The following is a 19,992-nucleotide window of genomic DNA, read 5'->3' as shown; positions in this document are numbered from 1 at the left end:
CGCACGCCCAACTTTCAGGCCCCGCCCTCGCCGTCCACCCTACTGCACGCACGCACGCACGCACGCACGCACGCGCCGCGGAGCCCTCCCTGCGCACGCGCCGCACGTGCCGCACGCGCTCCGCGTCCCGTGCAGCGCAGGCCCCGCCCCGCGACCAATGGGCGACGCCGCTCGGCCGTCGGCCCCGCCCAGCCCGGTGTCTCTGGGCTCCGCGGGCCTCGGCTCAGCACAGAGCGGCGTCGCGGCGCGCTGCCCCCGATCGCCGCTGACGGAGCCGCAGGCGGGCGCCGAGCCCTCCCCGAGCCGCCCTCCGGCGCCATGTCTCAGAGCGGGGCCTCGGGGCTGCAGGAGGAGAGCCTGCAGGGTGAGGCCGGGTCGGGGGAGGCGGGGGCGCGGGGCGTCCGGGCTGGCCCCCGGCGGTGTTGGGTGCGGCCTAGACCCGGACGGGGTTGGAGCAGACGAGTACGCGCGCCCTGGCTCGGTGCACCCTGAAAGTCACAGCTCTACTTGCCGGTTGGGTCGGAATTTTCCTTCGTAGGCCGTATTATTTACCCTTTATTTTTGTCCTGGAGATTGAACTCGGACGGCACCACGTTGCTATTTCTCCTGCCCAATCTGGTTCACTATTTTCGAGACAAGTCTCCAAGTTGCCCAGGCTGGCCGTGATCGTCCTGTCCGCTCCTAAGCAGCCGGGAGTACTGGGGTTCGCAGTTAGTCTTAGGGAGCTAAACCCCAAAGCGTGGCAAGTATGTGTTTTGGCTTCTTGCCATTCTTCCTTCCCTGCTTTTAACCTTTTTTTTTGCGGTACTGGGGATGAAACTCTGGGGCTTTGTACTTCCGAGATAGACCCCAGCCCAATTTTTTGTTCTATATTTTGAAACAGTGTCTCACTGAGTTGCAAAGGGCCTCACTAAGTAGTAGCTGAGGCTGCCAGCGAACCGCGATCTTCCTGTCCTAGCCTCCCGAATGCTGGGATTACAAGCCACCACCCTCACCACCCGGCCTTTTTTTTTTTTTAAACTCTTGAGACAGGGTCTCCATAAGCCCAATCTGGTTAACGACCTGTGATCCACCTGCCTTAGCCTCCTGAGTAGCCATGCCTGTCTGTGCTTTGATTTCTCATTACTTATGCTTGTCGGACTCTCAGGACTTCCTGAAGTAGCCAGAAGAGAGAGAGGAGTTACCTGATCCAGGGCACAATTCCACTCACTTTTTTGTGTGTGTGGTTCTGGGGATGGAACCCAGGGGCATTCTACCTCCAACCTACACCCCCAGCCCTATTCTTTATTATTTTGAAACAGGGTCTCAGAGATGCGGAGGGCCTCACTAAGTGGCTGTGGCTGACCGAACCGCGGTTCTCTTGTCTCAGCCTCCGGATGCTGGGATTACAAGATGCCCACCACGCCCTGCTTCACTGCTCTTTTTAAGCATAAGAGATGAGTACCTTAAAAATAGAATTTGGGCCTGGTGTTGTAGCGCAAGCCTGTAATCCCTGTACTTGGGAAGCTGAGACAGGAGAATTGCAGATTCCAAGCCAGCTTCAGCAGTTTATTGAGTCTGCTTCCAAATAACAATAACAATAGGGCCAGGACTGGGCGTGGTGGCACATGCTTGTAATCCCAGCATTTGGGAAGCTGAGACAGGAGGATCAGGGTTCCCGGACAGCCTCAGCTACTACTTAGGCCCTGTGCGACTCAGTGAGACCCTGTTTCAAAATAAATTTAAAAAATAGGTGGAAGTTTAACCTGGAGGTAGGATGTCCCCTGATTCAATTCCCCATGCAAGGGAAAGAAAGAAAAAGGAAAGTGTTTAGCTGTTTATGTTCCAGTTCTGTTAAGAGATCAATTACAAAACAAAGTTTTAAGTTAAGGACCCCACCACCTCTCAGCATCCAGCCGTTACAACTACATGATGCCCCTGAGCAGACACTTGCCTTCTACCAGCAGGTGCTGGGTCTGGATCTGCAAGACAGCCGTTACCTCAGAAAATCCAGACAGGTGCAGTGCTCATGACTTGCTCCATGCAGCTGCCCAGTCGGAGCCCTGAGATCCACCTCCAGGGCAGAGTGCAAAGCCCAGAGCGCCCTGGACTCCAGAGGCCTGGCCCAACCTTAATCCCAGAGCTCAGGAGTGGGAAGAGGAGCTGGGTGGCTTTTGACCTTTGTATTCTCTGAAGCAAGAGTTCACTAAGCCAAGTGAGCATGCTGATAAATGCCTGGTGGCGCAGCTTGTGATTCCCGTGAGACCAGAGGACCGCGGTTCGCGGACAGCCTCAGCTACTTAGTGAGGCCCTCCGCAACTCTGTGAGAACCTGTTTCAAAATAAAGAATAAAAAATAGGGCAGGGGGTGTAGCTCGGAGGTCGAATGCCTCTGCTTTCCATCCCCAGTACTGGAAAAGAACTTGGAGCAGGCTCTCTAAGTCTTGGAGGGTAAATTTTTAATCTTTAAGATTTTTATGTGGCAGTGGGGATTGAACCCAGAGGCATTCTACCTCCAGGTTATTTTTATTTTATTTTTGCAGTACTGGGTTTGGAATCCAGGGACATTCTACTTCTGAGTTACACCCCACCCCTATTTTTATTTATTTTGTAACAGGGTCTCCTGAGTTGCAAAGGGCCTCACTAAGTAGCTAAGAATCCTAAATGCTGAGATTACAAGCTTGCGCCACCACAACTGCTGATTAAGTTTTTTTTTTGTTTTGTTTGCCAGTCTGGGGATGGAACCCAGGGGCATTCGACCTCTGAGCTACACCCCCTGCCCTATTTTTTATTCTTTATTTTGAAATAGGGTCTCACTAAGTTGCGGGCAGCCTCACTAAGTAGCTGAGGCTGTCCGCAAACCGCGATCCTCCGGTGTGATCCTCCGGTCTCAGCCTCCCGAATGCTGGGATTACAAGCATGCCCTACCACGCCCGGCTAAGATTTTTTTAAATAAATGTTTTATTTATTTTTGTGGTACTGGGGGAGGAACCCAGAGGCTTTTCTGCCTCTGGGCTATACTCCAGACCTGTTTTCTATTTTATTTGGAAACAGGTTCTCACTGAGTTGCTGAGAGCCTCACTAAGTAGCTGAGGCTGGCCTCGAACCTGTGTGATTCTCTTGTCTCAGCCTTCCAAACACTGGAATTACAAGCGTGCACCACCACACCCAACTCATCAAGATATTTTAAACCAGGTGTGGTTTCACAAGCTTGAAATCCCAGCATTCAGGAGGCTGGGACAGGAGGATTGTGATTGGTGGACAGTCTTAGCTACTTAGTGATGCCCTTTGCAACTCATTGAGACCCTGTTTCAAAATAAAGAATAAAAAATAGGGTTGGGGTGTCACTAGGTGTAGACTGCCCGAGGGTTCCATCCTCAGTATTACAGAAAAAAAGATTTTTTAAAATATTAGATACAGCCGGGCGTGGTGGCGCACGCTTGTCATCCCAGCATTCGGGAGGCTGAGACCGGAGGCTCGCGGTTCGCGGACAGCCTCAGCTACTTAGTGAGGCCCTCTGCAACTTAGTGAGACCCGGTTTCAAAATAAAGAATAAAAAATAGGGCAGGGGGTGTATCTCAGAGGTTGAATGCCCCTGGGTTCCATCCCCAGACCCGCAAAAAAAAAAAAAAATACATACAAATGTAGTGATCTGCCAATTTATTACAGAAGTGGAATTTTATTAGATAGGACTCCAACACTAATACACTGTAGAAGCTATATCCAGTTATCTTATTAACTACCAGCAGATGCTACTTTAATTTTGAGACAGTTTTGAGACATTGTCTCCTTATGTTGTACCCGCTGGCCTCTAAGTGGAGATCCTCCTGCCTTAGCCTCCCAGTAGCTGGCATTACTGGTTTATGCCCAGCAGAATATGGACTTTAAACCAGAACCACGTTAAAAATTCCACAATTCACCATTTTTTCTTTAAAATTTTTTCTTTTAAAAACAACTGCTTTGAAATAGGTTGAGGGGTTTATAAAACTCTTTGCTGTAAAATCACCCCTTTCCTAGTTATTACTCTACTTTTTTTTTTCTTTTGCAGTACTGAGGATTGAGCCCAAAGGCATTCTGCCTCCAAGCTATACCCCTAGCCCCATTTTTTATTTATTTTGAACAGGGTTTCACCAAGTAGCTGAGGTTTGTGGCAAACTTCAGCCTTCCAGGTACTAGATAACAAGCATGTAATGTGCTGCCACGCCTAGTTGGCTTTTTTTAAAAAACTGGAGATGGCACCTCTGGGCATTCTACCTCCGAGTTACACCCCCGACTCCTCCTTTTTTATTGTTTTTCTAGAAACACGATCTTGCTCGGCTGCTGAGTCTAAAGTGCCGGGGTTGTAGGCGGTGCCACCACGCCACAGTAGACAGGGCTCCTGGGAGGGTTCCAAGAGGCTGTTGTTATCTTTTCGTTCTTTGACAGACACTCTGCTGCTGAGTCATTGACACACCAGTTGTCAGCGCAAGAGTTGAGAGATTTTTGCTTTTCTGTTTTGCTTACTCTATAAAAAGATGGTTACACACCGTGTGGAGACTCCTGTTAGGGATTATTTGGGCCGTTCTCAGTGTACGTGCAGCCGGGCACTTGCTCACCGCGCAGCCAGCGTAGGAGGGGCCGGGGAGTCATGTGGGGCTGGAAATGTGAGTCGAGCTGGGATTCCGAGCTGAGGCAGCCCTTGTCCTCTCCATCTGCTCTGATTTGATTGCTTGCTTACCTCTGGGCGGAGAACTGCAAGCCTTCTAGCCAAGCCCACGGGCTGAACAGTAAACATTTCGGCCCGCCACTCCGCGCCTGATGCTCCCAGGTGTTAGAATGGCAATTCTCCTTTTCACCCTGACCCCGTTGGCTCAAGCTGTCTACTAGCAGGCGCACGCGTGCGGGTCCCTTTCCTCTTGGTGCGGTGAGAAGTGCAGGCGCCGCGCGTGGCGACCCCCAGGCCCACGGTGTGGAGCCTGCGCGTGCTCCACTCCTGACCTCGGTGCCACCGATCGGTGGTTCTGTTCCCAGAGTTAACCCCTGGTGGGAGCTGAGTACGAGGGAAGCCTGTCTCTTTGGGGGATTGTGGCACTCAGTTTCAGAGTTGAGAAGGGGTGTCGGAGGTCCGATTCTAGCCCAGCCTCTATTTTACTAGATGGGGTCACAATGAGAGCTCCAGGTTAGCTGAAAAATAAGGCTGGCGACAACAGTTACGGAAGGCAGACGCTGGGGTCCCTTGGGAGGTACTGAGTAACAGCACTCTCAGGCCCAGCGCGAGGGGCGGAGGTGACCCTCACTGTCTGCTTTGACTCCCTGAGCAGACTCCCTGAGCAGCTTCGGTGCTGACTTCTGGGGAGGAAGCCCTTTGGCTACGGATTCCCTGGAGGCTCAGCAACCCCTGCTCCCTTTCCCCTGGGGCGCTGCGCGCCTCCGGGTCCTGGTGACCCTCCAAGCCCTCCTCTGGGCGGCCCTTCCAAGCCTGGTCCTGTACACCAGCACCAGTGGAGTGTTTCCGGAGGTGTGCCCCAGCATTCCCCATCAGCATTTTCAGGGTGGGGGCTGGGCTTCTGGCAAACAGTGAAACTGCACCGTGGGCAGGCGGCTCTGCTCCAGCCAGGTGCGGCAGGCCCGGGCTGAGCCTTAGCCTGGGGGCTGCGGGCTGAGTCCTGCTGGGGAGGCCCGCAGCTTTGCCCTGGAATTTCCAGAGCCGATCACTGTCAAAGCAGGGCTGCTTTTAGAACTGGAGGGCGATGGTGGCTCTCAGGGACAAAGTGTAAGAGGCCATGTGAAGTAAGAATTCGGTGTTGTTTACTGGTGGGGACATGGCCTGTATTCCTGGCAACTGCAGAGTCGGGCAGGAGGATTGCAAGGCCAGCCTGGGCCGCTCAGGGAAACCCTGTCTCAGAAAGTTCAGGGCTGGGCTGGACTGGTTCAGTGTCAGGGCACCCCCAGGCTCAGTTCTCAGTACCACAAAACTTAAAAAGAAAAACTGTTGGATGCTATTTAAGTTTGTTAGCTAGTTATTGGTACTGCGGGTTTGAGCCCAGAGTGTACTACTTTTGAGTTACACCCCAGCCTTATCTTTTTTTGTGTGTGTGGAACTGGGGATGGAACCTAGGGGACTTCTACCTCTGAGCTACACCCCCAGACCCATTTTTTATATTTTATTTGGAAGCAGGGTCTCCCTTAAGTTGCTGTAAGCCTCACTAAGTAGCTGAGGCTGGCTTCGAACCTACTCGATCCTCCTGTCTCAGCCTCCCAAGTACTGGGATTACAAACACGGCCGCCATGCCCTGCTTCCAGCCTTAATTATTATTATTTATTTTTTTTTTGCAGAACTGGGAGTGGAACCCAGGGGCATTCTGCCTCTGAGCTACACCCCAGTTCTATTTTTGTTCTTTACTTTGAAACAGGGTCTCACTAGGTTGCAGAGAGCCTCACAACTAGCCGAGGCCTTCTTTTTCAGTGTGCCAGAGGTATTTGTAATGAACTCTGGGAATTCTGAGGAAGTTTTCTGAGGTTGTTAAAAAACCTGAATTCCCATTATTTTGCTTAAAAAAGTGAATGATCTCTGGGTGTGGTGGGACACACTTGTAATCCCAGTACTTGGGAGGCGGAGGCAGGAGGATCACAGGTTCATGGCCAGCCTCAGCCACTTAGGCCTCTGCTTAGTGAGACTGTTTCCAAATTAAGAACAGGGTTAGCTGGGGTACCGTATAGCTCAGAGTAGAAGACCCAGTACCGCCCCCAAAATTGAATAATTCTATTGAAAACCTGCAAGATACAAATAGATTAACAGCGTTCATTTTCTAGTAAATACTTTCCTGTACGGTTGTTGCAGGCGAATGCAGCTTTGCCTTAGTAAACATTGCTTGCCGTACAGCTTTTGGATCCAGGATTTTGCTGCAGGGTCTCCAGAATGGGGTGTGTGTCTCTGGCGCTCTCACACTGGCTGTCTGAGTGAAATCCACTGAGGCGCAGCAGAGGCAGGGCTGATGGGTTGAGCCAGGGAGCGTCCCGAGGGTGCTTGAGCTGGTCAGAGGGTGGGTGTCGGCCGTCACGGCAGCGTTGAGGGCTGGAGACACATGTCCTTTGTCAGCCCTGGCTAGCGCCTGAGAGGCTGCTGGAGGTGAGTCCACCTGGAGTGCCTGGGCCCGGGTCTGCTTTGTTCTGACAGGTGTGACATGAACTCTGCAGCCCTCGTGTGGGGGTGGGGGTGGGGGGCTACTGGGGGTGGAACCCAGGGGCTTTTCTGCGTCCAGACTATACTCCCAGACCTCTTTTTATACTTTATTTGGAAACAGGGTCTCACTAAGTAGCTGAGGCTGGCTTCAAACCTGTGTGATCCTCCTGTCTCGGCCTCCCAAGCACGAGGACTACAAGCGTGCCCAGCACTCTGCAGCCCTCTCTAGGAGATGCCCGAGTGTTGGAAGGCTGCTCAGCCGGCCCTTGCTTCCAGCCCACACAGATTAACAGGCCGTTCCATTTCCCCTAATTATATGCTGCTGTGTAGCACTGGGCTGGTTTGGGGACAGATGAACAGTTCAGAGTAGTTACTGTTGTACTTAGTAGAATTACAGTGACTACAAGATTCGTTCAGTTTTTCTAGTACCTAAGATTTCTCTTGTGGCCTGCTTTCACTTTCTCCCTCCTCCATATACTAACAGGGTTTTTTTGGGGAGGGGGGGTTGGTACTGGAGATTGAACCCAGAGGTGTTCTACCTCTCGGTTATACCCTAAGCTCTTTTCGTGTATGAGGAATTTTCTGTAGGTAGGTTAAACCTATGAAACAAAATAGAGAAGTCATTCTGGGCCCAGAGACAGACCTCAGCGTCGATGGACACTGGGCTTCTGGCAAGGGAAGCGCCGCGGGGCAGAGGAGAAGCAGGCCGCGCTCCTTCAGGTCCGGCCCAAGTCACGCCCGGCGGGCTGGAGAGAGGCAGAGCGGCACAGCAAGCCGCGTGCTTGGCGCTGGGTGCAGAGTGGCGCTCATCCGGGATGTGGGAGTCTCACGAATGGAGGACCGCTCAGAAACGGCCTGGACTGCCATGGCCCAGCGTGCTATTGAGATGCCAGTCCGCAGGGAGGTGTTCCGCCTCACTGGACAGCCGTGGAGAAGTGGAAACAGCTGGCCAGCACGGCCTTGCCCACCACGGTGCCCACGTGCCACCATGGTGCCCACATGCGGGGCAGCTGTGAAGCGACATGCGCTTGTTGGTGTGGGGAGATTGTTTACTGTTACAGATGTGTCAGAAACCAGCACTGTTTTCTAGTAACACTGAACAAATACATAGACCTTCCAACCTAGTGATCCCGCTCTAACTTCCAGCTACACTCCTGGACCTATTTTTAATTCTTTATTTTGAACAGGATCTCACTAAGTGGTGAGGCTGGCCATGAATCTGGGTCCTCCTGTTTCAGCCGAGTACTGGGATTATAAGCATGTGCCACCATGCCCGGCGAGACATTATATAGTATCTTAATAAAAATGAATTCATTTATATAATGCTGGCGGAGTCCTGGGCTTTGTGCATGCTAGATAGAACCCAGGGCCTCACGCATACACTAAGTGCTCTGCTACTGAGCTGTGTCCCAGCCTGTTCTGTTTATTGTTTTGTTGACAGGATCTTCCCAAGTTGTCTAGACAGGCCCACTCCATTATTGATTCGCCTGCTCGGCGTAGCTGAAATCGCTGCCTGAGGACTACATTTTATTTATTTATTTACTTTTTTTGTGTGTGTGGGTCTGGGGGTGGAACCCAGGGGCATTCCACCTCCGAGCTACATCCCCTGCCCTATTTTTTATTCTTTATTTTGAAACCGGGTCTCACTGAGTTGCTGCAGAGGGCCTCACTAAGTAGCTGAGGCTGTCAGCGAACCATGATCCTCCAGTCTTAGTCTCCCAAATGCTGGGATTACAAGTGTGTGCCACCACTCCCGGCTTTATTTACTTTTTTTTGATGGTACTGGGGGTGGAACCCAGAGGCTTTCTATATCCGGGCTACACTCCCAGACCTGATTTTATATTTTATTAGAAAGAGGGTCTCACTAAGTTGCTGAGAGCCTCACTAAGTAGCTGAGGCTGGCCTCTATCCTGTGCTATCCTCCTGTCTCAGCCTCCCAGGCTCGGGGATTACAAGCATGCCCACCACGCTCGGCTGAGGGCTCCATTTTAAGCCTATGTGGCTGGGTAGGGTGGTGCGTGCCTATAATGCCCGCACTTGGGAGGCTGGGACAGGAGGATCGCGGGTTCGAGGTCAGCCTCAGCATGTAGCTAGACTTAAGGCAACCTGGTAAGGCTGTTTCCAAATGAAAAGGGCTGGCGTGGTTTCAGGAAGCCAATGGCTTGGTTCCCGACACCACAAAGTGAAACAAAGACCCCAATAGTTTTGCGCTTCCTACATGAAAGTTTTTTGTGTGTGTGGTACTAAAAATTGCCCGCAGGGGCATTCTACCTCTGAGCTCCACTCCCAGAGTGGAACGGGGTCTCAGTACATAGTTGTGGAGGGCCCAGTTAGCTGACTCTGGCCTTGACCTTGTGATCTTCCTGTCTGAGCCTCCCAGGACTAGGATATTTGCCACCGTGCCTGGCTTGAATTTGAGCCTTCAATCCAGGGGCATTCTACTCTGACCTACACCCCCAGCCCATTTTATTTGTTACTAGGAAACTGTCACCAAGTTGTTGAGGCTGACTTTGAACTCTGATCCTCCTGTCTCAGCCTCCCAAGTACTGAGATTACAAGTCTGCACCACCATGCCTTGCTAAAGAAACGGTTAAATTCCTTAAGCCTTTTGTTAGCAGTTTTTTCTTCTAGAAGTTGAATGCAAGCCCGGTGTGGTGGCACAAGTTTGTAATCCCAGCATTCGGGAGGCTGAGACAGAAGGATGGCTGTCAGAGACAGGTCAGCAGCCAGCCTCAGCTGTTTAGTGAGACCCTCTGCAACTCCGTGATACCATGTTTCAAGGCCAAGGGACAAAATAGGGCTGGGGTGTCGCTTGGAGGTAGGATGCCCGGGTTCTTTCCCCAGGACCACGTACAAAATGGAAGAAAGTAATGGAGCCGGGTGTGGTGGGCACGCTTGTCATCCCAGCATTCGGGAGGCTGAGACAGGAGGATCACGGTTCAGGACAGCCTCAGCTACTTAGTGAAGCCCTCTGCAACTTAGTGAGACCCTGTTTCAAAAACAAAGAATAAAGAATAGGTCTGGGGGTGTAGCTGGGAGGTAGGATACCCGGGTTCCACCCCAGCCCTGCAAAAAAAAGAAAGAAAAAAAGACAAGACAAAACAGGGCTGGGGGTGTAGCTGGGAGGTGGTATGCGTCTGGGAGGTGGGAGGCTTTTTGTCCAGTACTGCAAGAAAAAAGAAAGGATTCTGATGCTAGAGAGTTATCCAATATCTGGTTGGTATAAAGAAGTGGCAGAGCTGGGCATGGAGGCTGAGAGTGGAGGATTGCAGGTTCAAGGCCAGCCTCAGCAATTTATCGAGAGTGTTTCAAAATTTAAAAAATAGGGCCAGAGGTGTATGGGGGGGTAGAATGCCCAGGGGTTCAGTCCCCGGCACCACGAAAGAAGTGTCAGCGGGCCTCCTGAGTGGGGAGGACGAGGGCCGCTGCTGCGGCGTGGCGGGCAGGAGGCGCGTGGCAGCAGGGTGTCCAGGTGGCCCCGTAGCGGGGAGACCCCGCCATGCCGTTGTCCTGTCCCTTCCAGGCTCCTGGGTAGAGCTGCATTTCAGTAATAACGGGAACGGGAGCAGCGCCCCAGCCTCGGTTTCCCTTTACAACGGGGACATGGAAAAGATACTGCTGGACGCGCAGCACGAGTCCGGGCGGAGCAGCTCCAAGAGCTCCCACTGCGACAGGTAGGCGTCGGCGGGCCGGTGCCGAGCGGCCGGGCAGCCTTGCCAACTGGCGGGCGGAAGGGACTGGGCCCGCCGGGCACCACCAGCCCGGCAGGCCTCCGCCCCGCGCCCGCACAGGAGCACTGGCGCCCCGGGCTGTCCTCAGCTGCAGGTTGCTAGTCAGCAGGCGGCTCCTTGCTGCCCCTCTCCCTTCCCCCGGGGATGGCCTCGGGCCTTGTGTGCGCTAGGCGGGCATTCTCCCACTGAGGTTCTGCCCCAGCCTTTTGTGTTTTCTTGAGATGGGGCCTTGCTAGGTTGGCCTTGGGCTCCGGCTGGCTAGGGCTTACGCTGGGTGGCGCGGGCGGGGTCTTGCTCCTCGGGAGGCTAACGCGGCGTTCTGCTCTTCCCGTTCTGTTCATGTTGTTACCCAGCCCCCCTCGCTCACAGACGCCGCAGGACAGTACCAGAGCTTCTGAAGCCGATACGCATAGCATCGGAGAGAAGAACAGCTCCCAGGTAAGCTGGAGGAGCGTGGAGAGGCGCAGACGTCAGTGTGCAGGGCGCTGGATGGAGGGGACTGCCTTGGGAATCGCGCCCACCTCTGGGGCTCCTGGGCGGAGCGGCGGGTGGGTGAGCGGGAGCCGGCGGGGTCGCGGCCCTCCCCATCACTGCAGTGCTGGCGTCTTCCTCATCAGGGATGTAACTGCCACAGATACACGCGCGGCCTTTCCTCTTGTGTGATACCAGCTGGTCTCGGGCAGCTGAGTGCCAGCAACTCATTAGCTGGTGACGTGGATGCGCCGCTCTCCTAACAGCTCCGCAGACAGCGAGTCCTGCACGTCAGGGTTGGCACGGTGGTTACACGCTTCGAAGGGCTGATCTGCGAGAAGGCACAGCTGGCTTTGTTAGTGCACCGGCTTCTGCTCCTGCCTGGGGCTGAGGCGGTGGCGGGGTGACCTCGCGGAGTTACATCTACCGCGCTGTGTCTCGTGTCTCCGTGTCTCGTGGATGCTTAGTAGTCGAAGATAAAGCGGTCCCTCTCCTCCCTGCGCGTGGTCTCGGCTGCCTGGGGACGCGGGGTGTCAGAGCTTCCTCCCTTCAGCGTGCTCTCAAGACCTCCTCACAGAGACGAGGTCTTGCTTCCCTAGGCTTTCTCTGGGCTGTCTCCTGGCTCCAGCCGAGATTCCCGAGGCTTCCGGGGCTCTGCGGGGATAGCCAGTGAGAACACCGGCTGTGGCTGTACTGAGGGTGTGTGGCCTGCTTCTAGACACTGGGGCTTCTATCCAGCTTTGGTGTGCCAGGGGAATTCTACCTCCAGCCCGCACACCCAGCCTGGCTTATTTATTTATTTATTTTTCAGTACTGGGGATGGAACCCAGGGGCTTTCTACCTCTGAGCTACATACCCAGCCCGATTTTTTTATTCTTTAGTTTTCTTTCTTTTTTTTTCCTTTTCTTTCTTGGTATTGGGGATGGAACCCAGGGGCATTCTACCTCCAAGCTATACCCTCAACCCTATTTTTTGTTCTTTATTTTGAAACAGGATCTCACTGAGTTGCAAAGAGCCTCACTAAGTAGCCGGGCGTGGTTGCACACGCTTGTAATGCCAGCATTTGGCATGTGCAACCATGCCTGGCTCTATTCTTTGTTTTGAAACAGGCATCCCTAAGTTTGGAGGGCATCACTAAGTGGCTGAGGCTGGCTTCAAACCTGCGATCCTCCTGTCTCAGCCTCCTAAGTACTGGTATTACAAGTGTGTGGCACCATGCTCAGCTTATTTATTTTGAAACAGGGCCTCACTAAGTAGCTGAGGCTGTCCAAAAACCTGGATCCTCCTGTCTTAGTCTTCCAAGTACTGGGATTACAGGGTGTGCCACCACGCCTGGCTGTGATCCTGGACTTTACAATCACTTTCAGTTAGTGTTTTGTCCCGTCACGTAATGCAGCGTCACTGCACTTGCAGTGAACGTACAGAAGCCTGCTTTGCCCTCTGCTCCCTTGAGAGCACCTCTGAACTTCCTTCTCGCCAGCCTCCTGTGCCCGCCGCGCGCCGTCTTCACGCCCCGTGCTCCCTCAGGCCGCTCTGCAGCGCGTGGCGTGAGCAGAGGAAGGGGTCTTCTTGGCGCCTGCCAGCGCGTGCGCCTCTCGTTCACGGAGGCCCGGGCCTGCCCTGGAGCCCTGCGAGCAGCCGCTGGCTCAGGCGCTTGGCGGGAGGGACAGGCTCATCTGCCAGGTGTGTTCTCTCTCTTAGTCTGAAGAAGATTACATCGAGAGGAGGAAAGAGGTCGAGAGCATCCTAAAGAAAAACTCAGACTGGATATGGGACTGGTCCAGTCGGCCGGAAAACATCCCCCCCAAGTAAGTCTGCCGGGCGCCCGGGGTCTCCGCCAGCGCGCACCGACTCACGGCTCCCCTCCCGCAGGGAGTTCCTCTTCAAACACCCGAAGCGTGCCGCCACCCTCAGCATGAGGAACACCAGCGTCATGAAGAAGGGCGGCATCTTCTCCGCAGAGTTCCTGAAGGTGTTCCTCCCGTCGCTGCTGCTGTCCCACCTGCTGGCCATCGGGCTGGGGTAGGCGGCAGCGTGGGGCGCGGGCGGTCACGAGGACGGCACGGGTGGCAGCGTGGGCATTTCCCGAGAAGCAGCAGTGGTCCTGGGAGGCCCTCGACCGCCCGCCTGCACAGGGCTCGGTCTGCCTTCTGTGGAGTGCCCTCGACGCCCTGGCGTGCCCCGGACTGGCCCTCTGCACACAGGGCGGGCTCGTTCTGTGACTGCAGCAGGACTGAACCGCCCGCGGTTCTCTGGCTTCTGGCTTGCCAGCCGCAGGACGCAGGGTGGCAGGCAGGGAAGGGCTTGAGCTGGCAGTGCTGAGGGCGCTGCAGACCGCGCTCTGGTTGGTGGGCAGGCTGAGACTCACGGTGGGCTTCTGGCTCAGGCTGGCCTGTGGGTGCTTGTGTCTGGGCAGGAGAGAACAGGACGGAGAGGCCCTCAGCATGGGCCGCCTTTCCCCACAATCCCGTCACGTGGCAAGTGAGACCTGGCCTGTTGCGGGTTCGTTAGCTTGTGAGGCTTGCAGGCACATCCAGCCCCCTTCTTCCACCTTCCTTCTGAGCCTCAGACGCACAGCGCTAGCTACCTGCCAGGCTCTTCAGAGGCGCCTTGACACACAGGCTCAACCCACACGTCCCTGTCCCTCCCGTACCCTTTCCCCGAGTGCTGCAGGCTGTCTCCTTGATGGCTCCACACCCTGCACCATGGGTGAGTGAGCCTCACAGGGCTGCCTGGCTGCGAGCCGCGCTTGTCCTTGAGGCTGGTGTTGATGGATGTGACCATGCTTGGCAACAGCGTTCCTGCTCCATCAGCACCCCGTCATCTCGTCCTGTGGGGACCAGGAATGGAGCAGGGCGTGTGCTTCCCCCCAGGAGTCTGCTCCCGTTTATAAATTAGACTAACAGAGCCAGGCGTGGCACATGCTTGTCATCCACCTTTCCCGAGGCTGAGAGGGGAGGATCCGGAGGATAGCGGTTCAAGGCAGCCTCAGCTACTTAGGGAGCCCCTTTGCAACTCAGACCCTGTTTCAAAGTAAAGAATAAAGGGCTGAGGGTGTAGCTCAGCCCCTGGGTTCCATCTCCAGTACTGCAACAACAACAAAAAAATAAAATTAGACTAATATAAAATACATATTAATGAATAGCACATTTGATCAAGTGTTAGTCATTAATAGCCAGTCCCTCCTTTAAACTGTAGCCATCGCGCACACCCTGTTTCGGGCATCATGGCCCTGCTAACAGCCAGCTCCTTTTCTGTTCAGGATCTACATCGGAAGGCGCCTGACGACCTCCACCAGTACCTTCTGATGAGGAATCGGCTCCCGATCCAGCCTGAGGCTGCGAGCGCACGAGCACCGGTGTGATCCCGGGTCAGCCGCAGCACGCATCCACCTGTGAATGCTGCGATCCTAACTTAGTGTCAGGAGAGAAGAGACGCTATATCATGCTGACCTCTCATACCTATGGGGTCAGTCAATAAGCATGTCACACCGATCAGTATCTACTCTAAGAATTTGGTAGAGAATTTCCTCTGGGTAGTTAGTATAAATAGTATAAATAATTTTAATTGCCATGATGTATGTAGTGTTTAAAATTATCTTGAACCTTAATTCATTTAAAATACTTTGTATTTCAAAAGACAGTAACACTGATAGTAAAATCACTACATAAGGAGTTTGTCCAGAAGAAATATTGTGGCCTTATAATCACACCATTATAGAAAATGTATTTAATTTAAATGGATGCAGGTCATTTATAAAGACCACTTAACTATGTGGAAAGCAAGGTACGGCTGCAAAGTCGACCGTACCGCCCCGCTTCTGCAGCGCCGGGGCTCCAGCGCTGACCGCCCGCCGCGGGCACCTACTTGGTATCTTTTACTCTTGTCACTTTGGATTGCTGGATTTAATCTTACTCTTTGTGTTCAGCTTTTGTGTGCTCTTAAAATGGCTTTATTGTAAGCAAATCTGTCTACTTTAAAATACTGGAAATAGAAAAAAATCTTTGCCAAATCCGCCGGAGCTGATTGTATTTACATGAGGCTGGACACCAAGCTTCAGAGCCCGATTGAGCCAGGCCACTCCGTTCAGTCTTTCCTCCAGCGTGAGTCTTCTCTCGTGCCCCGTGTATATCCGACTGCGGTTGCCTTTTTCTGCCTAGCCGGGCGTGTCTGGGCCGTGGCCGTGGTAGCCTCAGCTCACAGCCTTTCTTTGGGGGAGGCGAGTGGGGTGGCACCAGAATCCTCTACGCGGTTTTATTATCTCAGATCGTGTGCAGCCGGGACTCGCTGGCACGTGAGCTCCCTCCTTTATTTCCTACCTGTGTGGCCGTGCTGAGGGTGGGACCCGCTGCCCTCACAGGTTGGCCGAGCGCCGTGCACCAGCCGCGTCCGCGCACTCGTTTGGGAGACGGCGGGCACACGAGTTGCTGGGGACCCAGGGCTCCCCGAGGCTGCCCACCCGGGCAGGTGGGCAGCCTCCAGCCTCCTATCAGTGGCCTCGGGCAGGACTGCCGAGTGTGAAGACTCAGCTGGGAGGCTAGGCGCCTGGCCAGAGCTTGTCAGCTGGCTGCCATTACAGTAGACTGACTTTGTAATGAAAGGAAGCACCACCGTCAAACAGTACGCGTGGTGGGGGTGAGGATAGAACGAGGTGTGTGTGCACGGGTGTGCTATAGATGCACATCAGGACGTCTACGCCCGCACTCCTAGGGATGCTTACGCCTGCGTGAACTCGGCCCTTAGAGGAGCCGTGCGCGTCCTGTGCACTTGGTTTCCTAGTAATGCCCGGGGCACTGTGAATGCTGTGGGAGCAGTCACCTGAGTGGCTCAGGGTGACCAGATGTGTCAAGCTCAGTGTAGGTGCAGTTTCCTTGTGCGGGAGTTGAACCCAGGGGAGTTCTGCCTCCAGGATGATGGCCCCAGCTCCGTCATGTGTTGAGATGGTCTCACTTAAGTAGCTGGGGCTGGCCTGAACTTGTGATCCCCTTGTCAGCCTCCCAAGTACTAGGATTACAAGCATGTATCACCATGCCTGGCTAGCCCTTTTTTATTTTGAAATAAAGTCTTGCTAGGTTGCTGAGGTTCTAAGTTACTAATGCGATCTCTATCCAGCAGTGCTCCTGTTCCGGCCTCCCAAGTCCTGAGATTACTGGTGTGTGCTACTTACTACACCTGCCTTGCACAGGGTTTCTGATCCAGTTGCAGCCACGCCCTTTAAAGGGCTTTCACCTTCTAGGCAGAATGTTGGCAGTACTAACTGGGCCTTTCTGAGGAGCTTTGACAGTAGTCATGGTTTCTGTGAGTACAGACAGCTGCCTCACCATTGCTCATTTTACTCATTGAGCAACAAGTCTGTAAAATGTTGAGGCAGGTGTGGTGTTGCACACCCGTGATCCCGGTGAGGCAGGTGTGGTGTTGCACACCCGTGATCCTGGTGCTTAGGAGGCCGAGACAGGAGGATCGCAGGTTCTAGGACAGCCTCATCATTAACTTAGGCCTTCACATCCTAGTGAGACCCTGTCTCAGAATAAAAGTAAATAGGGCTGGGGGTATAGCTCAGCATATTTCCCTGGGTTTGATCTGTAGTATCACACACAAAAAATGTTTAACCCAAATACTTTTAAGAAAAATTACCTTTGGTCACTACTGTTTCTTGATGCAGACATTTGTACAGACCCTAAGATCTGAACTTGGAACTAGAGTTGCCCCAGGAGTGCAGAGGCACAGCTCTGCAGACTGGACAGTACCTTGGAGGGTGACGGGCTACGCTCACGGGCGGTCCCAGCCACATGGAGGGTGACGGGCTACGCTCACGGGCGGTCCCAGCCACATGGAGGGCCTAGACGGGAGGATTGAGGCCCGGCTGGACACCATGGTGAGACTCCCCTCTCAAGACATCAGCACTTTGCTCTTGTCTACAAACGGCCTTTAGAGTTTATCCTGAAGGCAGCCGGGCGTGGTGGTGCACGCTTGTAATCCCAGCGCTTGGGAGGCTGAGACAGGAGGATCCCACACGTTCGAAGCCAGTCTCAGCTACTTAGTGAGGCTCTCAGCAACCTAGTCTGGGAGTATAGCCTGGAGGTAGAAAGCCCCTGGGTTCTACGCCAGTACTACCAAAAAATATATATATATATCCTGAAGGCAAAACCTTTTTTTTTTTTTTTTTTGGTAGTACTGGGAATGGAACCTAGGGGCATTCTCCTGCCAAGATATACCCACAGCCCTATTTTTATTCTTTATTTTTGAAACAAAAGGGCCTAAGTAGCTGAGGCTGTCCACGAACCATGATCCTCCTGTCTTAGCCTCCTAAATACTGGAATTACAAGCACACCCAGCTGAAGGCAAACCTTAAAAGTTTCAAGATAGACATACACCAAGGATATAACTGTACTAATAATATATTAAGATATTTGAAGCAGCCAGAGTAGCTACGTAGGAGGGACTGGCTCAGGAAGCTGTTGTGTAGTCAACATGAGAGTATGCAAAGGTTTTTCAAGGAACTGAGTAACTTTGAGGATTTAGGGAAACGAGGCAAAAGTAGACACACAAGAAGCAACATTAGGCGACAGTGCGCCCGTCTGGCAGCTCTAAGCCCCCAGATCTTTGACTGTTCTCCTGAGGGGAAGTGGGTCTGTCCCTCCTTGGGTTCTGGTCAGTAGAAGAGGGAAGAAGTGATAGAGGACTACCTCCTGGGCCCATCTAGCCTCGAGCCGGTAGCTGCTTACCACTGTGCCTTGGTTCCCAGCCTCAATGCCGGCGGAGTCAGCTCTGCCCATTGAGCCCCCTCCCTGGGGAGCCTTTGGCATCTGGAGATATATGCCATCTGGAGCAGAAATGGGCTAAGCTTGGTCCTGCCAATGCTGCAGATTGGTTTACAAAAAGGTTAAACAGCTTTTTTTTGTACTGGGGATTGAATGCTGGGGCGTTCTACCACCGAGCAAGTGACACCCCCAACCTGATTTATTATTTTTTTTGTGTGTGTGTGTTACTGGGGTTCCTGGAAACCCTTCTTCTGGGCTACACACCCAGACCTATATTTTTATATTTTTATTTGGGAACCGGGTCTCTTAAGCCAGCACGTCTGGCTTCGAATCTGCACTATCCTCCTGTCTCTGCCTCCCAAGCGTGGGGATTTCAGGCGTGTGCCAGCACACCTGGCTGATTTTATTTTTATTTTTTCGGGTCTGGGGATGGAACCCAAGGGCATTTGACCTCCGAGCTACACCCCCTGCCCTAATTTTTATTCTTTATTTTTGAAACTGGGCCTCACTAAGTAGCTGAGGCTGTTTGCGAACTGCGATCCTCCAGGTCTCAGCCTCCCGAATGCTGGGATTACAAGCGTGCGCCACCACGCCTGGCTTTATTTTTTATTTTACTGTGTTCTTTTTCAGTACTGAGGATGGAGCCCAGGGGCATTCTACCTCCAAGCTACACCCCAGGCCTATTTTTTATTTCGAAACAGGGTCTCACTGAGTTGCAAAGAGCCTAAGTAGCTGAGGTTGTCCTTGAACCGCAATCCTCCTGTCTCAGCCTCCCACAAATGCTGGGACTACAAGTGTGCCCATCATGCCCGACTCCACTGAGTTGCTGAGGCTGGCCTGAAACCTGAGGGCCTTCTCTTAGTCTCTTAAGTATTGGTATCCCATCCCCAGGGCTTTTTTTTAAAATGGGGAGACAATCTGAGCACGGTGATAGGCACATGCCTGCAATCCCAGTGCTCCTTGAAAGGCTGAGACAGGAGGATCACAGGTTCAAGGCCGGCCTTAGCAACTAAGTGAGACTGTTTCAAAATAGGAGCTGGGCATGGTGGTACACGATGTAATCCCAGCATTTGGGAGGTTGAGACCAGAGGATCCAGGTTCACAGACAGCCTCAGCTCCTTAGTGAGGCCCTTTGCAATTCAGTGAGACCCTGTCTCTAAAGAATAGAAAGTAGGGCTGGGGGTGTAGCTCAGAGGTAGAGTGCCCCTGGGCTCCATCACCAGTACTGCAGACTCCTCTTTCCCCAAAAAACAAAATAGGGCTGGGGGGTGTGGCTTAAAGGTAGAATGCCCTGAATTCAACCCCAGTACCACAATAAGTAAAATGAAGTAAAATTGGGGAGAGCTAGACACAGGGAGGCTGAGACGGGGAATCTCAGGGTTGAGGCCAGCAAGCATTAACTTAAGGAGACCCTGGTTCAAAATAAAAAATAAGCCGGGTGTGGTGGTGCACGTTTGTAATCCCAGCACTTGGGAAGCTGAGGCCGGACACTGGAGGATCGTGGTTTGCAGACAGCCTCAGCTACTTTGTGAGGCCAATTGCAACTTAGTGAGACCCTATTTCAAAATAAAGAAAACATAGGGCTCAGGGTGTAGCTTGGAGGTAGAAGGCCCCCTAGGTTCGACCCCCAATACCTCAGAAAGGGGGCTGGGGATGACTGTATGTAGCACTGCTTGCTGAGGCCGCTTCCTGTCTCGGTCTCCAAAGTACTGGAATTACAAGCATGTGCCACCATACCCGGCTCAGATAGCTTTTTTTTGGTGTGTGTGTGGGTCTGGGGGTAGAACCCAGGGGCATTCTACTTCCGAGCTACACCCCCTGCCCTATTTTTTATTCTTTATTTTGAAACCGGGTCTAAGTTGCAAAGAACCTCACTAAGTAGCTGAGGC

At 53.2% G+C, this 19,992-nt stretch overlaps 1 protein-coding gene across 1 annotated transcript; it reads left to right on the top strand.

The window, feature by feature from the left end:
- Nucleotides 1–318: 318 nt before the first annotated feature.
- Nucleotides 319–14,650, top strand: BNIP3 (BCL2 interacting protein 3; the record flags this gene model as incomplete). Its single annotated transcript, XM_080695222.1, has 6 exons — nucleotides 319–364; nucleotides 10,664–10,814; nucleotides 11,225–11,309; nucleotides 13,044–13,150; nucleotides 13,215–13,364; nucleotides 14,605–14,650. The coding sequence occupies 6 exons, from the start codon at nucleotides 319–321 to the stop codon at nucleotides 14,648–14,650; spliced, it is 585 nt and encodes a 194-aa protein (XP_080551348.1).
- Between the last annotated feature and the right edge of the window lie 5,342 nt (nucleotides 14,651–19,992).

Source organism: Muscardinus avellanarius (genome assembly GCF_963383645.1).
Source record: "Muscardinus avellanarius genome assembly, chromosome: 4".
Taxonomy (NCBI): Eukaryota; Metazoa; Chordata; class Mammalia; order Rodentia; family Gliridae; genus Muscardinus; species Muscardinus avellanarius.
This window is presented reverse-complemented; position numbering and strand designations above follow the sequence as displayed.